This window comes from Eleginops maclovinus, chromosome 17 (assembly GCF_036324505.1).
Source record: "Eleginops maclovinus isolate JMC-PN-2008 ecotype Puerto Natales chromosome 17, JC_Emac_rtc_rv5, whole genome shotgun sequence".
NCBI classification, from domain to species: domain Eukaryota; kingdom Metazoa; phylum Chordata; class Actinopteri; order Perciformes; family Eleginopidae; genus Eleginops; species Eleginops maclovinus.
The window spans coordinates 13,802,710-13,820,154 of record NC_086365.1 but is presented as its reverse complement, the minus strand read 5'-3'; the positions used below and the strand labels follow the sequence as shown (position 1 = coordinate 13,820,154).

The following is a 17,445-nucleotide window of genomic DNA, read 5'->3' as shown; positions in this document are numbered from 1 at the left end:
TAGGAGGTGAACTGGGAACCTCTCCAAGTAGCACCGGCGAAGTAGTGAACCGGCGACCCTACGATTCCCAGTCCAAGCCCCTACTGACTGAGCCACTGCTGGACTTGGACATGACGCTCCAAAGGGGCTTGGCCAGCTTCAGCTCCGTTCAAATTTAAAGCGACCGTCACAGAATCAGCACTTTCAAAAACAGGGCTGAAACAGAAGGATAGCGGACATGCTAAAATCAATGACCTGTTTGGTATTTTGAGCAAAACACATCAGAGACATGTTTTCTTTTAATATATTTGAGACCTATAATATGTGCCAAAAAGAGTATAATAGGAGACCTTTAAAAGTACTCACAGTTATTGTATGACGTTTCACAAACTGTGTAGCTGGTTATTAGGTAACTCTGTGAATATGAAACAGATCACGGTCCCGTGATGATGGACGCGTTGTTAACGCACCCCTGATCTCGTACCTGCCTTGAATTACATTTGACTAAGGATCAAACCAAAAACTCCTCTTGCTTCATAACAACCTTCTCTTCCTCCAGGCCAAAACTCCAGCACCTGCTTACACATTTTTTTGCTTTTTAACTTTTGATATATTTTTGCTGTGCAGTGCAGCAGCGAGCCTGACTCTGCCTCAGCTTACAGCGCAGAAAGTAAGACTCTTATTTTAATGCTGGCTTGAGGGATTGTTTTCACACAAAGCTTTTCTCCTTGTTTTTGCAGAGTTCTATCGATGGTGGACACCTGGTGTCTTGGTATGAGCACACTGAACACACACACACACACACACACACACACACACACACACACACACACACACACACACACACACACACACACACACACACACACACACATAAATCCATAAATGCAACACACACACACTACAGGGATTGTGGATGCCATAAACAACAAAACCTTGGATATAATGGAGCTCAAAACTGTGTGTGTTTGTTTCATCGTCTGAGCTTGCATTCTCCATGCTCACTGGAGAATTCGGCTAAACAGAACCAACACACTCATTTATCTTAGAGGGTGGTCGAGGGGGGGGAAAGGGTAGGGGGTAACAAAAGGAAAAATGGGAGGAAAATAGAGTGGGAGACATTGTTTTAAGAGGAGAGAATGCTACAGTTATGATATAACAGTGGGGGTTTTATTGCCTCATTCACCTCCCTACCTGTCACTCAGGACTCCAGTGCAGATGTTTTGTGTCAGCCACACAACACACACCCTCACCTCAGATGATTCTCGTGGATGATCTCATACACCTCCCTCAGATTCACTTGTAAAACAAACACTGTGCATTTGAATCACCCTTCCTGCGTCGCGTATCCACAGATAAGAGCACATGTGTGAAATCTTTATATGTTAATCATCATAAGGCTTTTTGTTGGATTTGATTCAGAAAATTGCTCATTTTAAGGTGAAAAACCAAAAGGATTCCATTGACAAATTTGTATATTTGATTAAATTGTCAAATCTTTATCTGTGTGTAGCTTCATCAGTGGAACAGTCACTCAAATTCATCAACAACAACTATTTTAAAAAGCTGTATTTCATTTTAAGAAATTGGTATTTTGTTCCATTCCAGACATTTAATTTAGCAGATTGTTCTATTACAAATAGATTAGCTTATTATATCTGAACCAGTAAATTCTAATTGGTTGAATAATTGCTACTCCTATCATAAAGAATAAGTAAGAATCGTTGCGGCATAAACACTTAATATAACAATTGAAGGAATACAAAGAGGTAAGCAAAGGTATTATAATAAAAAAGTACAATAAAATAAACAGACAGACAACGCTCTCAGACAAAATGAACAAATAAAATACATCATTAATATTTATATCTTTATGGTTTGCCTACTCTCAGCACTTTAAGTGACATTTGCTTTGTAGTGACTTTGAATTTGGGGTGTCTTAATTAGAATAATCTAGTACTAAATCCATCTAGTAAATCATTATTCAATAATATTTCCAGTTTGATAAATGACACCGTCCCAGTGTGTCCATTGGAGCAAAATGCATTGAACCATCACCTGCTCCCTCCCAATAAGAATCGGCTCATTGTGTGAAATATTCGATATACAGTTTGACCTTCCAACAGGCAGCCAATCAGGCAGCGCTCTGTGCCCTGCGAGGGATATTTATATCTGTAACTTAATACGCTGTAACATCAAAAGCCAGCTTCTTGTGAGGAAATGATCAAACGCTGGTGTGTGTTTGCGCATGCGAGCTGGAAATTATTCAAGTGACCAAAAACTGGAGCATGGTCCGCTTTTCTGTGGCTGACATAAAAACACTGACACAGCAGGATTGTGGCCCCCCCCCCCCCACCCCAAGCTCTGGGAAGCGGAAAATAATCCCCTTGATGCCTTAGCTTCACCCCCTTTAAATGTACTTTATCTAAACTATACGAGCCAGTCAGGGTTTTGATATTTCTACCTGTTTAATAATGTTACACCTGAGGCGACCTGTAGTGTTGGTCTAGGTTCAGCATCAAAGGGCTCTTCAGATGTCTCACTGTTGCTGGGTCTCTTCTAGATAAGAAGCTGGTGCCACTTTTCCAGGAGGAGGACCATCAACACAGGGCGCTCATAGGCCTGGTAAGAGAAGCTGGAACCCTATATCAGCAACACACTCACTGCTCACAAGATCTTCTTTAAGACTTAGAATAAACACTTAGATCAAGAAAAAACACACAATCAATCAATCAATAGTCCAAAACCTAAAGATATTCAATACTACAATACAACGAAAAGCATCAAACCGTTGGATTTAAAAAACAGCAAACATTGTTTAGTTTTTTCTAAAACGATGAATTGTTCCTGATCGATTTTTTTGGACTAGCCTACCTCTTTCACCGCTTTATGCACACGTGAAAATGACAAAAACCTATATTAATGAGTAGATATTACACCCATTTCAGGTTGATATTTGTTTTTTGTGCCTGTGTTTTGAGTCAACTTCGGGATTTAAGCCTTTGCAGACCATTTACATGCACTGAAACCTATATGACAGTATAGAAAAAGCCTCAGAAACCATAAGAAGGCTTCCTCTATAAAGCTGGTTTATCTTGCAGCTTATTATACAACCTGCCATGATAAACAAAACCTGATTACCAGCTTTCAAACATAAATACACACATTTGTGTTTCCACATTTGTACATTGAGAACCCTTTCCTTTTCTAATGAGAGAGTGACAAATGCAGGCGGATAAAGAAATGGATTTATTTTATTGAGCTTGCTGTGGAAGAGCTTGAGTGGCCAGAACCGAGCCCTGACCTCAGCCCCGTCGATCCTTCATCCTCTGAGAGGAATCGCAGCGCTGACTTTGAGCCGGAGCTTTGACATCATGGATGGATGGAAGGCAGGGACTGGGAAGTAGTAACCAACTCAAGACAGTTTTGAAACTATAGAGTTGACTGTATGAGGGTTAAACAAGTTTACACTCACATGTCTCCACGCTTTAACGTCCAAACGGCTCTTTATTTCTCTCATACTGCCTGTGCTGCAGCACCTCTTTTCACCCTCTGTCTGAAACCAGAGCCCAGTCTGATTGGTTATCTGGCCAGCTGGTTGGTCAACAGCTTATAGATGTCCCGCCCCTTAGCAAATCAGCTTGTTGGAGCACTAGCCGATAGAAGCGCAAGGAAAAGAAACACAGGGATTTTAGCCGTTGCGGACCATTGACATGCACTAACACCTATAAAACACTACAGGAAAGGGAGAAGCATAACAGGGCCTCTTTAACCTGCATGATTTAGAAAAGAAACTATAGTTAAAGGAATCATTCAGTTAAAGAAATAGTCATTCTGTTAGTTGTGACAAAACATGCCCTTTTGCTCAAAGCGCAGAGTCCGTTAACCTTCACTAAAAGACCGTAGTTAACATCCTGCCACTCAAATTAAAGAGCAGGAGCAGAACAAAGGTAGTACCACAGCCTGGATTGTCTCTTTTGAAATACAGATCCGACGTTTGAGGCCCTTTTTGTCTTCGTTTGAATACTTATGTCTGTCACTCGCAGTAGAGGAGGAAGTGGATTCATAGCAAAGCTCCTCCTTACATGCACCGAGTCTCCCAGATTGTTGACGCACAACATCCCCTGGAGGTGGATTTTTCCCCGAAAATGGGCTGATATATAGACCACTAACGATCCATATTGAAACGCTGACAGCCAATCATTTCCCCCGGTAGTGATCTTTAAGGTGAAACTCGCTGTTACGCTTCAGATGAGTCGACACTTTATAAAAAAGGCTATCTAAAGGTCCCTGTCCTGCCTTTTTTTTATCCTGTTTGATGGACAATTTTATATCCTGCAGTTTTCACCGTGCTCAGCACTAAGGAGCAGATATCTTCAGTTTAATGGAGTTCAGGCTAGATGCTAGCAGTCTCCAAGCTACTCTAAAAATGTCTTCCAGTTTATCTCTCCTTTTCTTTTCATTCTGTCTGATCACTTCCTTCCTTCTGCACTCCTTCATTCTCCTCCTCACTCCCTATTTCTCCCAGAGAGATGTCACCTGTTTTTAGATCTTCTTGACTTTTCCACCTCTTCTGCTCTCTCTCCTCTCTGTCGTTAAATCAATTTTGGGACACAGTACGAAGGGAAACGTCGAGCTGAACTCAATTTGACCCTGCTGAGTGCACAGCAAAGTGTTCCTAAAACACACACACGCACAAAGTTTTACCCCGAGCTACACACACACACACACACACACACACACACACAGTTGCATGCAAAGGAATTAATGAGTGTGTTTATTTGCATTGCAGACGGTTGACAAGCTTCGAGAGCATCTCAACAGACACCTTCCTCGACTGGGGAAGAAGAAGATTGACTCGCTGGTTGTCAACTATGTGGCCAAACTGGTAGGTGCACCACTGTGTGTGTGTGTGTATGTGTGTGTGTTGGTCAGTAGTACTGTGTACACTCCTGTGAACCCTTCTGTAATTGAAAAGGAACATCGTTCTCCGAGTTATGTTTCTTTAATATTCGCCCTTACTCTTTTTGGGGAAGGTTAAGTGACTCTTGCAGCAGGGACGGATCGGTGGAAGCTGCAGAGAGTTTTCCACTTTAGTTAAACACTCTGACAGAGCTCACAGATGAGTGTGTGCTCATCAGATCAGAGAGGATGCTGGGAGCCATCAGGTCGCCGATTCAGTCCTCTAAAACAAACATTGGCTCTCCGGTCGAGTGTCCTCAACCGCAGTCCACTTTGTATGGGAATGGGGTGGGGGGGCACAAAGGTAAGCTTTGTATGTCTAAAAACTTAGACTTACAGCGCTGGGAGAGGTATTCAGATGCTTAACTGGTAAAGCAGACAGTTTTAAAAGTGGCAATTTGAAGAAAAGTCAGATATTTTAGGAAAAAAGCGATAATTTTAAAGAAATTGTCGGAAATTCCAAAAAGTCGAAATTTGGAAACAAAATCAGAAGTTTCAAAAGAAAGTAGAAAGGGAAAAAAAACGGGACGAGACAAAAAGTGTGCATTTGTTTTAGGGCCACATTAAGAAGGAGTTAAGAAAATAGTGTGACATTTTTAAAAGTCGAAATTTGAGAAAAAATCCAGAACTTTGAAAAAAAAAAGTCACATCTTTTAGCTTTTTGCATAAGAAGGTCAAAAGTGACCCACTTATGCATCTAAGGGTTAACAATACCAATTAAGATGAGTATAAATATCACTTCACTGTGCACCCCACTGACTTCTGAAGCCCAACCTACGCCCTTTGCTTCCACCTAAAGAGCAGCAGGTGGGCTCTGCATAACCGAGTGGAAAGACGTCTCAGCGCCCTGTAGAGGAAGTTGGTTGAGTAAAGTCAGTCTTTAGTATTCCTGGGAGATAAATCTCTTCCCAGCTAGCAGCCTGCAGAAAGCAGACATACAGCATACATCAACACAACAGTATTAAAGCAGGCCAAGGGTAAGGCTGGAATTGAATAGAAAGCAGGAAGTGCCACGATTTGGGACTTTGTGGAATTGCGAATGACAGAGTAACAAAGACGCTCTCAGACAGATCTCCGGATTGGCTCCTCGGTACAAAGTTATAACCTGTGTCTTCAAACTCCAAATGAAAGTAATGGAAATAGGATTGGCTGTAATAGTTTTGGCACAGGCAAACTGGGTTTATATTAGATTTATTCGGTGAGTAGAAAAAGTTTCTAATTCCTATTAAAGCGCAAAATAAGAGACATCCTTCAGGGACGTTTTTCTTGAGTCGGAACTCAACAGACGGCTGACTCCGAGAGCACTGTTTTCATCTGACGTCCCCTCCGCTGATGAAGAACATCTCGCCTTTTGTCGGCACTCATTGAGACTAATGGCTGCGTTGACACGGGAGAGGTTGGGAGGGTGACATAGATTACAGCTTTTAAGAGCCAGGGAACTTCTGCTATGATAGATTACAGCTCCACGAGCACATTATTGTCATAGTTATTTATTTCATATCCCTGTCGCCACCGACGACTGAGGCACATTCTGGTTTCTAACAGGGCCGATGTCAAAGCAGAGAGCTAATGGCTGCACATGAATAACTAAAAGCATGACTAAAAAGTAATGGAATTAATAAGAATGGCTGCAATATTTTGTTATCATGCAGAAAAAGTTGTTCAATACCCAAGGTTATTAAACTTCTTTTTTCCCCAGCAGGAGAGGCACACTGAGCGAATGTGTCGGGCTGAGGCTCATTAAGAAAAATGGAATAATTCTCAGAGAAAGTCACACAGTGGGTGGGCGGGGGGGGGGGGGGCTGTAGCTGTAGCTTTAAATCACCTGGTGGACTTTCTTTTCCCAGAACAAGAACATCCTTATTTCTGATCTCCTGCGTTACATCGGCAGCGAGCAGAAGAGATGTCATTTAAATATATTGGAAAATGTATTGATGGCTATTCCACCCCGATTACAACCATATGAGTCTGTTATTTGATCAATTTCACACTGTTATTCAACCCTTTTTCACCCATAATACACCGACGTTACACTAATACTACACCCGTATTGCTCCGTTATCACACCATATGTTACACTTTTATTTCAACCGTATTAGACTTTTATTTATACCCATTTTACACGTGGACACAGTCTGTCATATGACTGTATCCCCGAGGATGCAGAAACCATTTAAGGGTTAAAAAGAAATAAATTGAAGTATTTATTTTGCTTAGAGCAGTTGCTTCATTTTCCGGAAATAATTAATATCATTTAACGAATAATAACATTCTGTTTACGCTTTCAGAGTATTGTTCTCTTCATCTGTGTTTACAGCGGACCCTGAACTATAATCGATGTTGACATCTAATTTACAATGGGATGAATTGAATAAAGGAAGAGCTTTCCATCGCTTCATTCTTTGGAACCTGTTTTATTTTTTTGGGTCAGAACGTTGTGTAGTTGAGGCTAATTGAAATTCCCATCCCGAGGTCAGCGTAGGACGGGGGAAGGCTCCCCGCTGATGTGCAGGATGTGAATGCGGCAGATCGTCTTCCTGTTATTCTACAGGAGAAGAGAGACGTGGTCATTTGTGGAAAAAGCGGAGTGTGTAATGTGTGTATTACAGCACTCAGCACAGTCAACCGCATCCCTAATGTGTACTGATGTGTGGTAGGTCGCTGATCATGTGTTCACATCCTGATTCACGGCGTTCAGTGGAAATGAAAATGGGAAGTAGGGGAAAAAAAGGGAAGTGAGGGGAGTACATTTCCACGAAGAAACGATTTGTTTTCAGGTGTTATATCAAGAATCTCTTTGCTCAGCGCTAATGTGTGCGTGTGTGTGTGTGTGTGTGTGTGTGTGTGTGTGTGTGTGTGTGTGTGTGTGTGTTTAGCTGGAGCTCATCAGACACATGCTGGAGTCTGCCTGGCTGAAGTTCAAGCTGGGCCCTCGTGTTCTGTGCTTGTGAGTAGCCCTCCCTCTTCTGTGTATTCTTTGTGTGTGTGTGTGTGTGTGTGTGTGTGTGTGTGTGTGTGTGTGTGTGTGTGTGTGTGTGTGTGTCTTCACGCATGTTTCCTCCCAACCCTCCATCACTCAACGCTGTGTGTTTTTGTCCGCATGTGTAAACTGTTGATGACCCCTCTTCACGTGTGCGCTGATGTTGGATAACATTGTGTGTGGTGTGTGTGTGTGTGTGTGTGTGTGTGTGTGTGTGTGTGTGTGTGTGTGTGTGTGTGTGTGTGTGTGTGTGTGTGTGTGTGTGTGTGTGTGTGTGTGTGTGTGTGTGTGTGTGTGTGTGTGTGTGTGTGTGTGTGTGTGTGTGTGTGTGTGTGTGACAGAACACAGCAGGGCAGTCCCGGGGAGTGGTCCGTGTTTCACTTCATGTTTCGGATCCTGGAAGCAATGAGGGGTCTGTGCCTGCCCCTCCCACCTGGTATTACACACACACACACACACACACATACACACACACACACACACACACACACACACACACACACACACACACACACACACACACACACACACACACACACACACACACACCAACTGTCTCTGTCTAACCCAGAATAACAGTGTTTGCGATGAGGGACAACGGAGCGGCTGATGTAACCAAAAATATGTTAAACATTAGCATAGCGCGGCACTCATGGGTGAACCAGAGGGTGAATACATTTTCAATCATTTAAATTCCAATGTCTGCAGTGAAAAAAAAACCTCCTGCTACAAAATTCCAGGATTTTAGTTTCAACAGAGAGGAGGGTCTACTTTGTGGGAATGAGGCAGAGGAAATGCCCTGAAGCAAGGCAAGTGAGGCTGCAGGTGTGAGTGTGTGTAAATAGGGTGTGAGGATGTAAAACAGCAGGAGTCTCTGGTGTATAAAAGGTTACTCAGTCAGAAGTTGTGCAATCAGGTGTGCGGTATGGTAACAAGAAGTAGCTTTTTTGTCAACCCGCCAGGCGTGAACCTGTGGGATCATGGGTTCAGTCGTGTGTGTGTCGAGGCTAATTCACTCCTGGACAGGAGGAAATATTTGTTTTAATTTATGACTGCATGGTTAAGGACTGCTCATGGTTTTGGTGATTGCAATATTAAAACACCTTATGACTGTTTTATGTTATCGTTTCCAGAAATCGCGTACATCCTTTAAACTGGCTGGCAGACGGGGTTGGGAGGGTCACTTTAAATATCACCTGATTACTTTCCGGTACTTTTGGATTAGCTTAATATCAACCTAATGTTTTAGAGGTGTATTATGAAAGACAACAGAGCAATGCTCCGTTTTAGTTTAACAAACACAGATAAACTCACACACACAATTTTACGAACATATGCTGAATAAAAAAAGAACCAATGCTCTTTGAAGTATTTGACTAACATTGTAATCCTGCGATAATCTCCCATTTTTAGTACAGTAATCTGATTATGTCTTTGCTATCTTAAATGTAAGGGAGCCAGTAGGGAGAATTGAGTTGGATTCAACCGCTTTACTAGATCAAAATATTTGTAAAACGTTGTGTTTGGTAAAACAATGTTAGCATGCACAGCTAACAGAAGCATGGTGTGTGATTACATCAACCCCAGCATTTCCTATTAGCATGTTAGTATGCTGACGCTAGCATTAAGCTCGAAGTCTAACTTCAGCCTCACTGGGCCACTAGCGTTGCTGCAGACTCTGCTTTTACCTTTTTCTTTTATTTATTGTTTTCCGGAGCATCAAAAGAGAAAGTCTCTTTTTCATGTTCCTCTTCTTCTCCTGCCTCACTGTTCTCTCTCTGTCTCTGCAGGCTATCACACTCTATTAGCGGTGTTTGCTGTGCGCTGCCTCCCTCAGCCCACCTTCCTACAGTACATTGATCACGGCTTCCTGCAGCTCACCGAGACCTTCGTGTCCCGCCTCATGACAGGTACACACACACACACACACACACACACACACACACACACACACACACACACACACACACACACACACACACACACACACACACACACACACACACACACACACACACACACACACACACAATGCAATTTCTTTCTTTGCATATGTGAGCAAGGTCTAGACTGAAATAGCTTGACAACTATTGGATGGGTTTACATGACATTTTGTGCAGAGATGCATGGTCCCCAGAGGATGAATCTTATGGAGATTCTCTCACTTTTTATCGAGCATCGCCATGGAGGTTCACTTCTGTTTCTTTTAGCGACATTTCTCAATTACTATTGGATGGATTGCAATGACATTTGGTTCACAGATTCATGTTCCTCTGGGGATGAATTGTTTGCTGACTCAATTCTAGTTGATTTAATTCAGAATCACTTATAGTTGTTCTAAGTTATTCCAGTGAACAAAAGTTAGCTGGGGTTATTTAGTAACTGTTTTTGAGGCTGAAGGCACATATACAACCATATGACATACTACAATCATGTGGGACTGTCCAGGCCTGAGAGAACAGTTCGTAGGACCCAAAGGCAGAAAACTGTTTCGTACGGCCAGGTTAAACAAGGCAAAGAAACCCAAACAGAAACTCTCTCTCTGAAAATAAACGCCCGACATCAAGACTCTGACAAAAAACAGAACTTAAATGCACACAAGACTAATCACAAGGACAAGACGCAGGTGGGGAGGGAAGAGAAACACAGGGGCACCAGGTGAACACAATCAGGTAATCAAACAGGAGGGAACACAGAGCCAAGAAGTTGAAAAATACTACTGTGGGTTTAATTTGTATCATAATGTTGTCATGATCATTAAACCTGGTCCCTCCACAGAGCTGTTTAGCTTGACTGGTTGTTTTGCGTGGGAACGTTTCAAACATCAGACACAAGAAATACAGATAATGAGTTCATTTCATCACCTTATGTAGAGAGAGGTCAGATTCTAACGTTAGCTTCCTTAGAGAGTCATTGCTTTCCCAGGAAATGATTAACATATTGTTCATTTTCCACTCACATGGAGAGCACATTGTTCTGAGGACAAACATCTAGACTTGGCTCCGAGATCAACAGAACAGTAATACACTTTTCAACTCTTGATCTCGTTGTGTTTTAACATGGTTCTTTCTCATGAAGAGAACAAACAAAGATGAAAAGATTATTTAAAGGGCAGAGTCCAAATGCTTCGGACTTCAAAGTGAGAGCAAAGGATGTTTCGGAGCTTTGAATTACCAGGGTTCATGCATCACTTCTCCCCAGGGATTGATCAAATGAGTATATTCAACTATTCAAATGTCGACCACTTCATCCTGGGCAATTTGCTGGGCAGGTGTGTACTTTCTGCCTCGTTACGTACACACACAAACATACACTCTCAGCTAGAATTCCCAATGTAACCAGTCTTAATTATCTGGGTTATAGACTTCTTTTTATTGTCAGGGAATGCCTGTACAAAACCTTATGATAATCCATCCAATAGTTGTTGAGATATTTCACTGGGGCATTTTATACCAATACACCTTGAGAAAAGGTCGGATGTCAAGGCAACCATAGATTAACTACATCTCCCAGAAGGCATTTGTTGCACCAGGAGAGTCTTCCAGGAGCTGCTGAAGCATGACACAGGGTCAGAGGATGTCAGAGGCTCACTGCTCCATTTCCTTTTGGATGAACAGAAATCACTGCAACACAACAAGCACACCTTCGGGGAGTTTTTTAAAATCCAAAATAAGAAACTTGGGCTGACTCAGGATCTTGGTGCTTCAGGGATCCGACTTGTTTGCGGAGAACAACTTGTTTTCTATAAGAGTTTTATATCCCTATTGCAGTTTTATCAATCTAGAACTTTGCAGTTTTGCATTTATTAAAAAACACAACTTAAATCCCATGTTTCCATTCTTTAGGAGGATTCTGAGCTATTAATTAAGCTATAAAAAGAGAAGGTGTGACTTTGCATTATTTGTGTTCCCCTGTTGTCTTAAAAATAAGAATTACATCTCCTGTCTTTTACTTTCTCTTTAGATTTGGACAATAGCGATGCCAATGAGAGACTGAAGTTCAGCATACTGAAGAGACTCCCTGAGGTATACTACCGAGTGTGTGGTCAAAGAGGAGATTTTTACGAAGGGCGTAAAATATTGAGTTGGAATACTGAGCTGAAATGTATCTGTACATGACCAGACAGAACTTCCAGTAAAACAATACATGAGGCTTAAACATAATCCCATCTCTCAGGGAGGGGGACGTTTTGGTGTCTCTGAGAATGGTTCTCTCCCCCAAACTTCCTATTCTTGGCTATTGTAGAGTTATTTTTGGTCTCTTCTCCCTCAAAACCCACTAAAGCCAATCATAAAGCTCTTGTGTAACTGGCTGATGTGTGAGTGTCTGGGTGTGTGCACTGTGGTCAGAGGAATGTCGAGTGTCTGCTGTCTGTTCCCTGCCTGTCAGACTTCTTTTTGGCAGGCAGGAGAGATTCTGTAGGTACAGCACATCAAACAGAGCTACAAAACAAAGTACAGGATATTTTAGCAAACTTACATGTTGGCTATCGCTCCCATAATTCTTATTATACTCATCTTCAATACCTATCGAATTCCAGTAGCCCTTTGTATTATACATAACAAATAAACACGAGTAATGCTAGCTTCTTTAGCGGTTCAACTAGCCTTGTTATAATGCTAGTGTTCACCAAGAGGAGATTTTAAACAGAATTTAACCAAATAGAGTAGTTCTTACATAGAGATAAGCTCCTTATAAAGGTATCCTGATTATAATTATTCAAGTATTCACACCTAGTAAGTGCTAGGGTTAAAGGGTTAAACGCTCTGTAGCTAACAGGCTAAATTTGCGTTAGCATTATCAGATATTTCAAAGCTAAACTGTATGAATGCTACACTTTTAACATATTGCCACCCCATGGATTGACCTGGAGACCGCTGTGTTTTATTTACTTCAGTTTTGCCATATGAATTTTAGAACTCTATTTATATCTTGAATCCCTCATTAGCAGTCAGCTCCTCGAGGATGGTTTTCAGCTCCAGTTGGCAACATAGAGAGGGACAGATGTGTAGTTGCTTCGGGGGAATCATTTCTTCATGACAACATGAGCTGAGCTGGTGTGTGTGTGTGTGTGTGTGTGTGTGTGTGTGTGTGTGTGTGTGTGTGTGTGTGTGTGTGTGTGTGTGTGTGTGTGTGTGTGTGTGTGTGTGTGTGTGTGTGTGTGTGTGTGTGTGTGTGTGTGTGTGTGTGTGTGTGTGTGTGTGTGTGTATGTGTGTATGTGTGTGTGTAGTCTATGGAGCAGAGGATCTACCATATGTGGGACCATCCTGTCAGTTCAGCTTGGATCTCCAGAGATTATGTCAGGACTCAGCTGGAGAAACTCAACAAAAGCAAGGTAACACAACACAGTGTCACAAATACTGTGGAGAATACACACTGACATATACCTGAAGCCCCACAGACAGCTAACACAGCATTTGCTAATTATCACAAAAGCAAAATTCCTCAGAGACTGGTGTGAATATCACAGATTTTTTAGTCAAAACCACAGCATAGGAAGACATTACCTAAGGATACCAAACATTTGCTGGTTCATGCTCTTCAAATATGAAGATGTGACACTTTATAAATTGAATATGTTATGGACTGAAAGTTTTTGAAGGCATCTTCTTTGGTTCAGGACACTTCATGATGGGCTATTATCACAATTCCTGGCAATAAATCATCTCAGTCACACACATTTTAACTCCAGAAACTTCATTTTTGTTGCACTTGCAGAAAAATGTCTTCCTGGACTCTTCTTTATCAGAAATGTGTTTTAAAGGGTGAACCCGTCTGTTCATCTATGCACTTCATGATGCTAATTGCTAGTCGGCTAATAGGCTTGTGGACCCAGTAGCATTTTTGTGCAATGACAGAAAGAAACGTATGCATAACAAGCTGCCACACAACTTTATCCAGCAGAGGCTGAGTTAGGTTTTTCAGATTTGCTGCAGAATTGTTCTGACTGTGAGCGTCCTGGAAATAACATCCACAGTTGTGTTTTTTTCTCCTGTTCAGGGATTTGCATTCAGCGGCAGAGACAAGCCAGGCTTCAGACCTGAGTTTCTGCCTCTTACCTACTTGGCAAAAATACTGTCTGATATAGAGGAGCAAGGTAAGTGTATGTGTGTGTGTGTGCGTATGTGTGTGTATCCCGCCTGGTTTTGATACAAGGGCCTTTGGAGGATTAAGAGTGCATGCTTGGTCCAAAAGCAAGGAAGTGGAAGGGAGGAAGGAAGTGTCTGGTGTTTTATCCTCTATAAGAAACCACATCTTTCTCTAACTCCTCTTCCTGTGTTGCAGCTCCGAACCCTTTCGAAGAGCAGGAGAACGTGGACGCCAGGTTCGTGGAGGAGACGGCTCTGAAACAGACACTAATACTGCTGGGCTTTGAGGAAAAATGAAACGGGAGGGTGGATGGAGGGAGAACAGATGAGGGGGAAAATGTGTCTAAGAGAAAAGTCATAATTGACTCGGCCTTCAGGATAAGTAACCGATGGATGGATGACGGAGGGCAGGAAGTGAAAGATGACGGGGGAGATTGAAAGGCAGGGCGCTCATAAACAAGCTCTCACTGTTGGATGATAGATGGGCGGAGGAAAGATGGAGGGAGACGCCCAGAAAAGAAAAATGGAGGGGAGAAAATGAGGCAGAAGGGACTAAATAATCACGCTCATTTTTTACAGTGAGAACGAAGGCATGCGGGGAACATCATGGACAGTTTTGAACACAAAAGAAAACACGGGTTAATCTTTCGGAAGTTGTTTAATCCAGTCGGAGTCAACAATTCAATATTTTATTGAAAATCAATAACCCGGCAGCTATTAATATGAATTGTTGCGGCAACAATTCTCTCCATAACTTCTCCATTTTCTCTCATGCAATTTATGAATATTGATGTCAAACAGTGTTTATAAATCAAACGCACTGGTTTTATCTTCCCGCGCTACCCGTCATGCCGCCGCACTCCATCTACTTGATTACATGCTGACACGAGCTCTGCACACACAGCGGTCAGTCAGCTGCTGTGCGTTCAGTCTGATATTAACTCTTGAGTTATTCGCAGTGTTTACAGCTGAATGGGATGGGGTATAACTCAGCGAGAGTACCTGGCAGATTTGAAATACAATCCCCCAACCAGATATTAAGTCATACTAAACTATGAAGAAATATGTCTGGAATATTTGGGAAATGCACGGTTTGTTCCTGTCTGACGAATGGACAAAAAGGGCTGGGTGTTGTTTATAGTAATGCTTAAATACCTGATGATTTTTGAGAAATATGAATCTGTTTTTGCTCATGTTGAACATTGTCTAAAACACAAGCGACTGTAAGAACGATAGCAAAAGTAAATACACTTTTGGGATCAATAATAAGTAACATATTCTAAGTACAAAATGATAAATGACCTTGATGAATATAAATACCCTTTTTCTACAGAAGCTTTAACCAAAGTTTCTAATGTTGAACATCCTCTCAAACACAAGCGTCCTAAATAGTCTAAAACAGGCGAAAAGAAAACTAGTTATAACACCAAGTACCAAATAATACATTCCCTTAATAAATAAATATAAATAAATGTTTCACATAAGGTTTAGCCACAGTTCTCTTCTGTTGGGCATTGTCCAATAATAATTCAAATGTAATAACTGGCAAAATGTTGATTTAAAGTAAGTAAATGTTCCATATAAATATACATATTTAAATTCAGTAAAATACAGTTCAACTTTTGAGAATATATAAACCAGGTTCAAACATATACTGACACTTCTAAAATCTTTCTCCTCTCCTATGTTCTACTTATTTCTATATGTATGAGCTGTGGCTTATGATGGACAATTAGTTTTCAACACTGCTTTTTATTTTATATTCATACCCTACAAAATGTACGGTACGCTAAGCTAATATCTATTTAGTTTAATACACGGGGGTTAAACAGCAGACGTCGTCATCTGTAAAGTAACTGCATACATTTTGTATAGAGGTCTATAAGATGCTTTACACGACATCGAATCTGCAAGACAGTACTGGGTTAACGAAGAGTCCTTAGAAAGTTAAATTGAGGGAGAAACACTGACTAAACGTCTGGTTTGAATACTGAAGGAGAATGTCTTTGTTAGTGTTGTGTGTTTGTGTGTGTGTGTGTGTGTGTGTGTGTGTGTGTGTGTGTGTGTGACGTATTCATAATCCCTTTTATAGTCAGCGTTGGCACCAACTGAGACTGAATACCAGAGATTAGAATATTGACATCTCATGTTTTACTTTCATTTGAGCAATTACAACACATTCCTCCGGCGGGGGGGGGGGGGGGGCGTGTTTAAACGAAAAATGTTTTGTAAGATTATATGTAAATAAAGAGATTTTTTCCAAGTTCACTCTACTTTTATTGTAGTACTGCCACACTTTTGAAGAACATGGTGTACAGAGGGGCTCAGTCCGGCCTTGGCTCTCGTTGTTTCCAGTGGATTTCCTTAGAACTCTGAACACTCAAGAGCCAGAGTTCATTGTGGAGCTAAGAGATGAATTAGGGAATGATCTCAGCTGGCACTCAGATTGTCTTTTGCTTGAAAAGTTCTGAAGAAGAGGAGAAGTGAACTCCAAAGTCCTTGAGAACACCACTTGGTCTTCCACTGATACATGCTTAATGACATTTAGCAAAGAACACACACATTACCCAGCTTTGTTTTGCAAAACATTAGATCAGTGCTAAATTACTCAATGTTCCACCACGGTACAATCATCTTAAATCATTTATCTTCTGGGGAATTCCTCTTTTTAATGTGAATAAATGACTCATTATTGCATCCTCCACACTCTGTTATGCGGTCAGTGTTATGTTGCCAGCTATCAGCTCTCACCATTAGCGTGCAATGTGTGAAAACACACACACACACACACACATGCACACAAAAAATAGGGAGGACATGGCTGCCTCAAAATGAGAAACTCCACCTGTTGCCTTTTCAGACTTTTTAAGAGGTTTTGTTATATTTGGTTATTTGTGTCTGACACAGCCCCACCTCTCTGCTAGTTCAACTGTTTATCCTTAAAGCTAATTATTTCTACTGTTTATCCACTACTTAAAGCCAACTATGTCATATTTATCCATTACACAACCAACTGTTTATCAATTACATGTCGGCATTTAGCATGATTCCCAAACCGTAACAATAACTGTTCAAGTGTTAGCCCATTAGCATAGTTTAAGCTAACGGTTTCAAATGTTTGTCCATTACTTTTTTTTATCCATTAACCTCCTTTAAACTTATTCAACTCAATTTTTAGCTATTCCGTTGAACCTTGATCCATTTACTTTGCGTTGATAAGATCCAATGTTTATCCATTAACCTGTAGTTTATTATTCCACTGTGTAGCTAACGTTTTTAGCATTGTGCTATATAGTTTTGATATGCTCTCAAGTGCAAGTCAGTTGTGCACTCCCATTGGTACCAGACACAGGCTGCATAGTCTATTACCTAATTGACAGGAAACTACCTAAGATCAGGAGATACAACAACTTCCAGTAAGTTTCTCAAAGCTT

General features: G+C 41.3%; 1 protein-coding gene across 3 annotated transcripts in view; it reads left to right on the top strand.

Annotated features, from left to right (window-relative positions):
- The window catches only part of gsap (gamma-secretase activating protein), a 32,958-nt gene extending 16,684 nt beyond the window's left edge, over nucleotides 1-16,274 (top strand). For all 3 annotated transcript variants that reach the window (XM_063905697.1, XM_063905696.1, XM_063905695.1), the window contains 10 exons: nucleotides 720-751; nucleotides 2,543-2,604; nucleotides 4,772-4,867; nucleotides 7,818-7,888; nucleotides 8,263-8,357; nucleotides 9,712-9,831; nucleotides 11,885-11,946; nucleotides 13,153-13,257; nucleotides 13,923-14,019; nucleotides 14,208-16,274. In XM_063905697.1, coding sequence (XP_063761767.1) covers nucleotides 720-751; nucleotides 2,543-2,604; nucleotides 4,772-4,867; nucleotides 7,818-7,888; nucleotides 8,263-8,357; nucleotides 9,712-9,831; nucleotides 11,885-11,946; nucleotides 13,153-13,257; nucleotides 13,923-14,019; nucleotides 14,208-14,308 — 841 coding nt within the window. In that variant the 3' untranslated portion in view covers nucleotides 14,309-16,274. The remainder of the gene's footprint in view (nucleotides 1-719; nucleotides 752-2,542; nucleotides 2,605-4,771; nucleotides 4,868-7,817; nucleotides 7,889-8,262; nucleotides 8,358-9,711; nucleotides 9,832-11,884; nucleotides 11,947-13,152; nucleotides 13,258-13,922; nucleotides 14,020-14,207) is intronic.
- The last annotated feature ends 1,171 nt before the right edge of the window (nucleotides 16,275-17,445 follow it).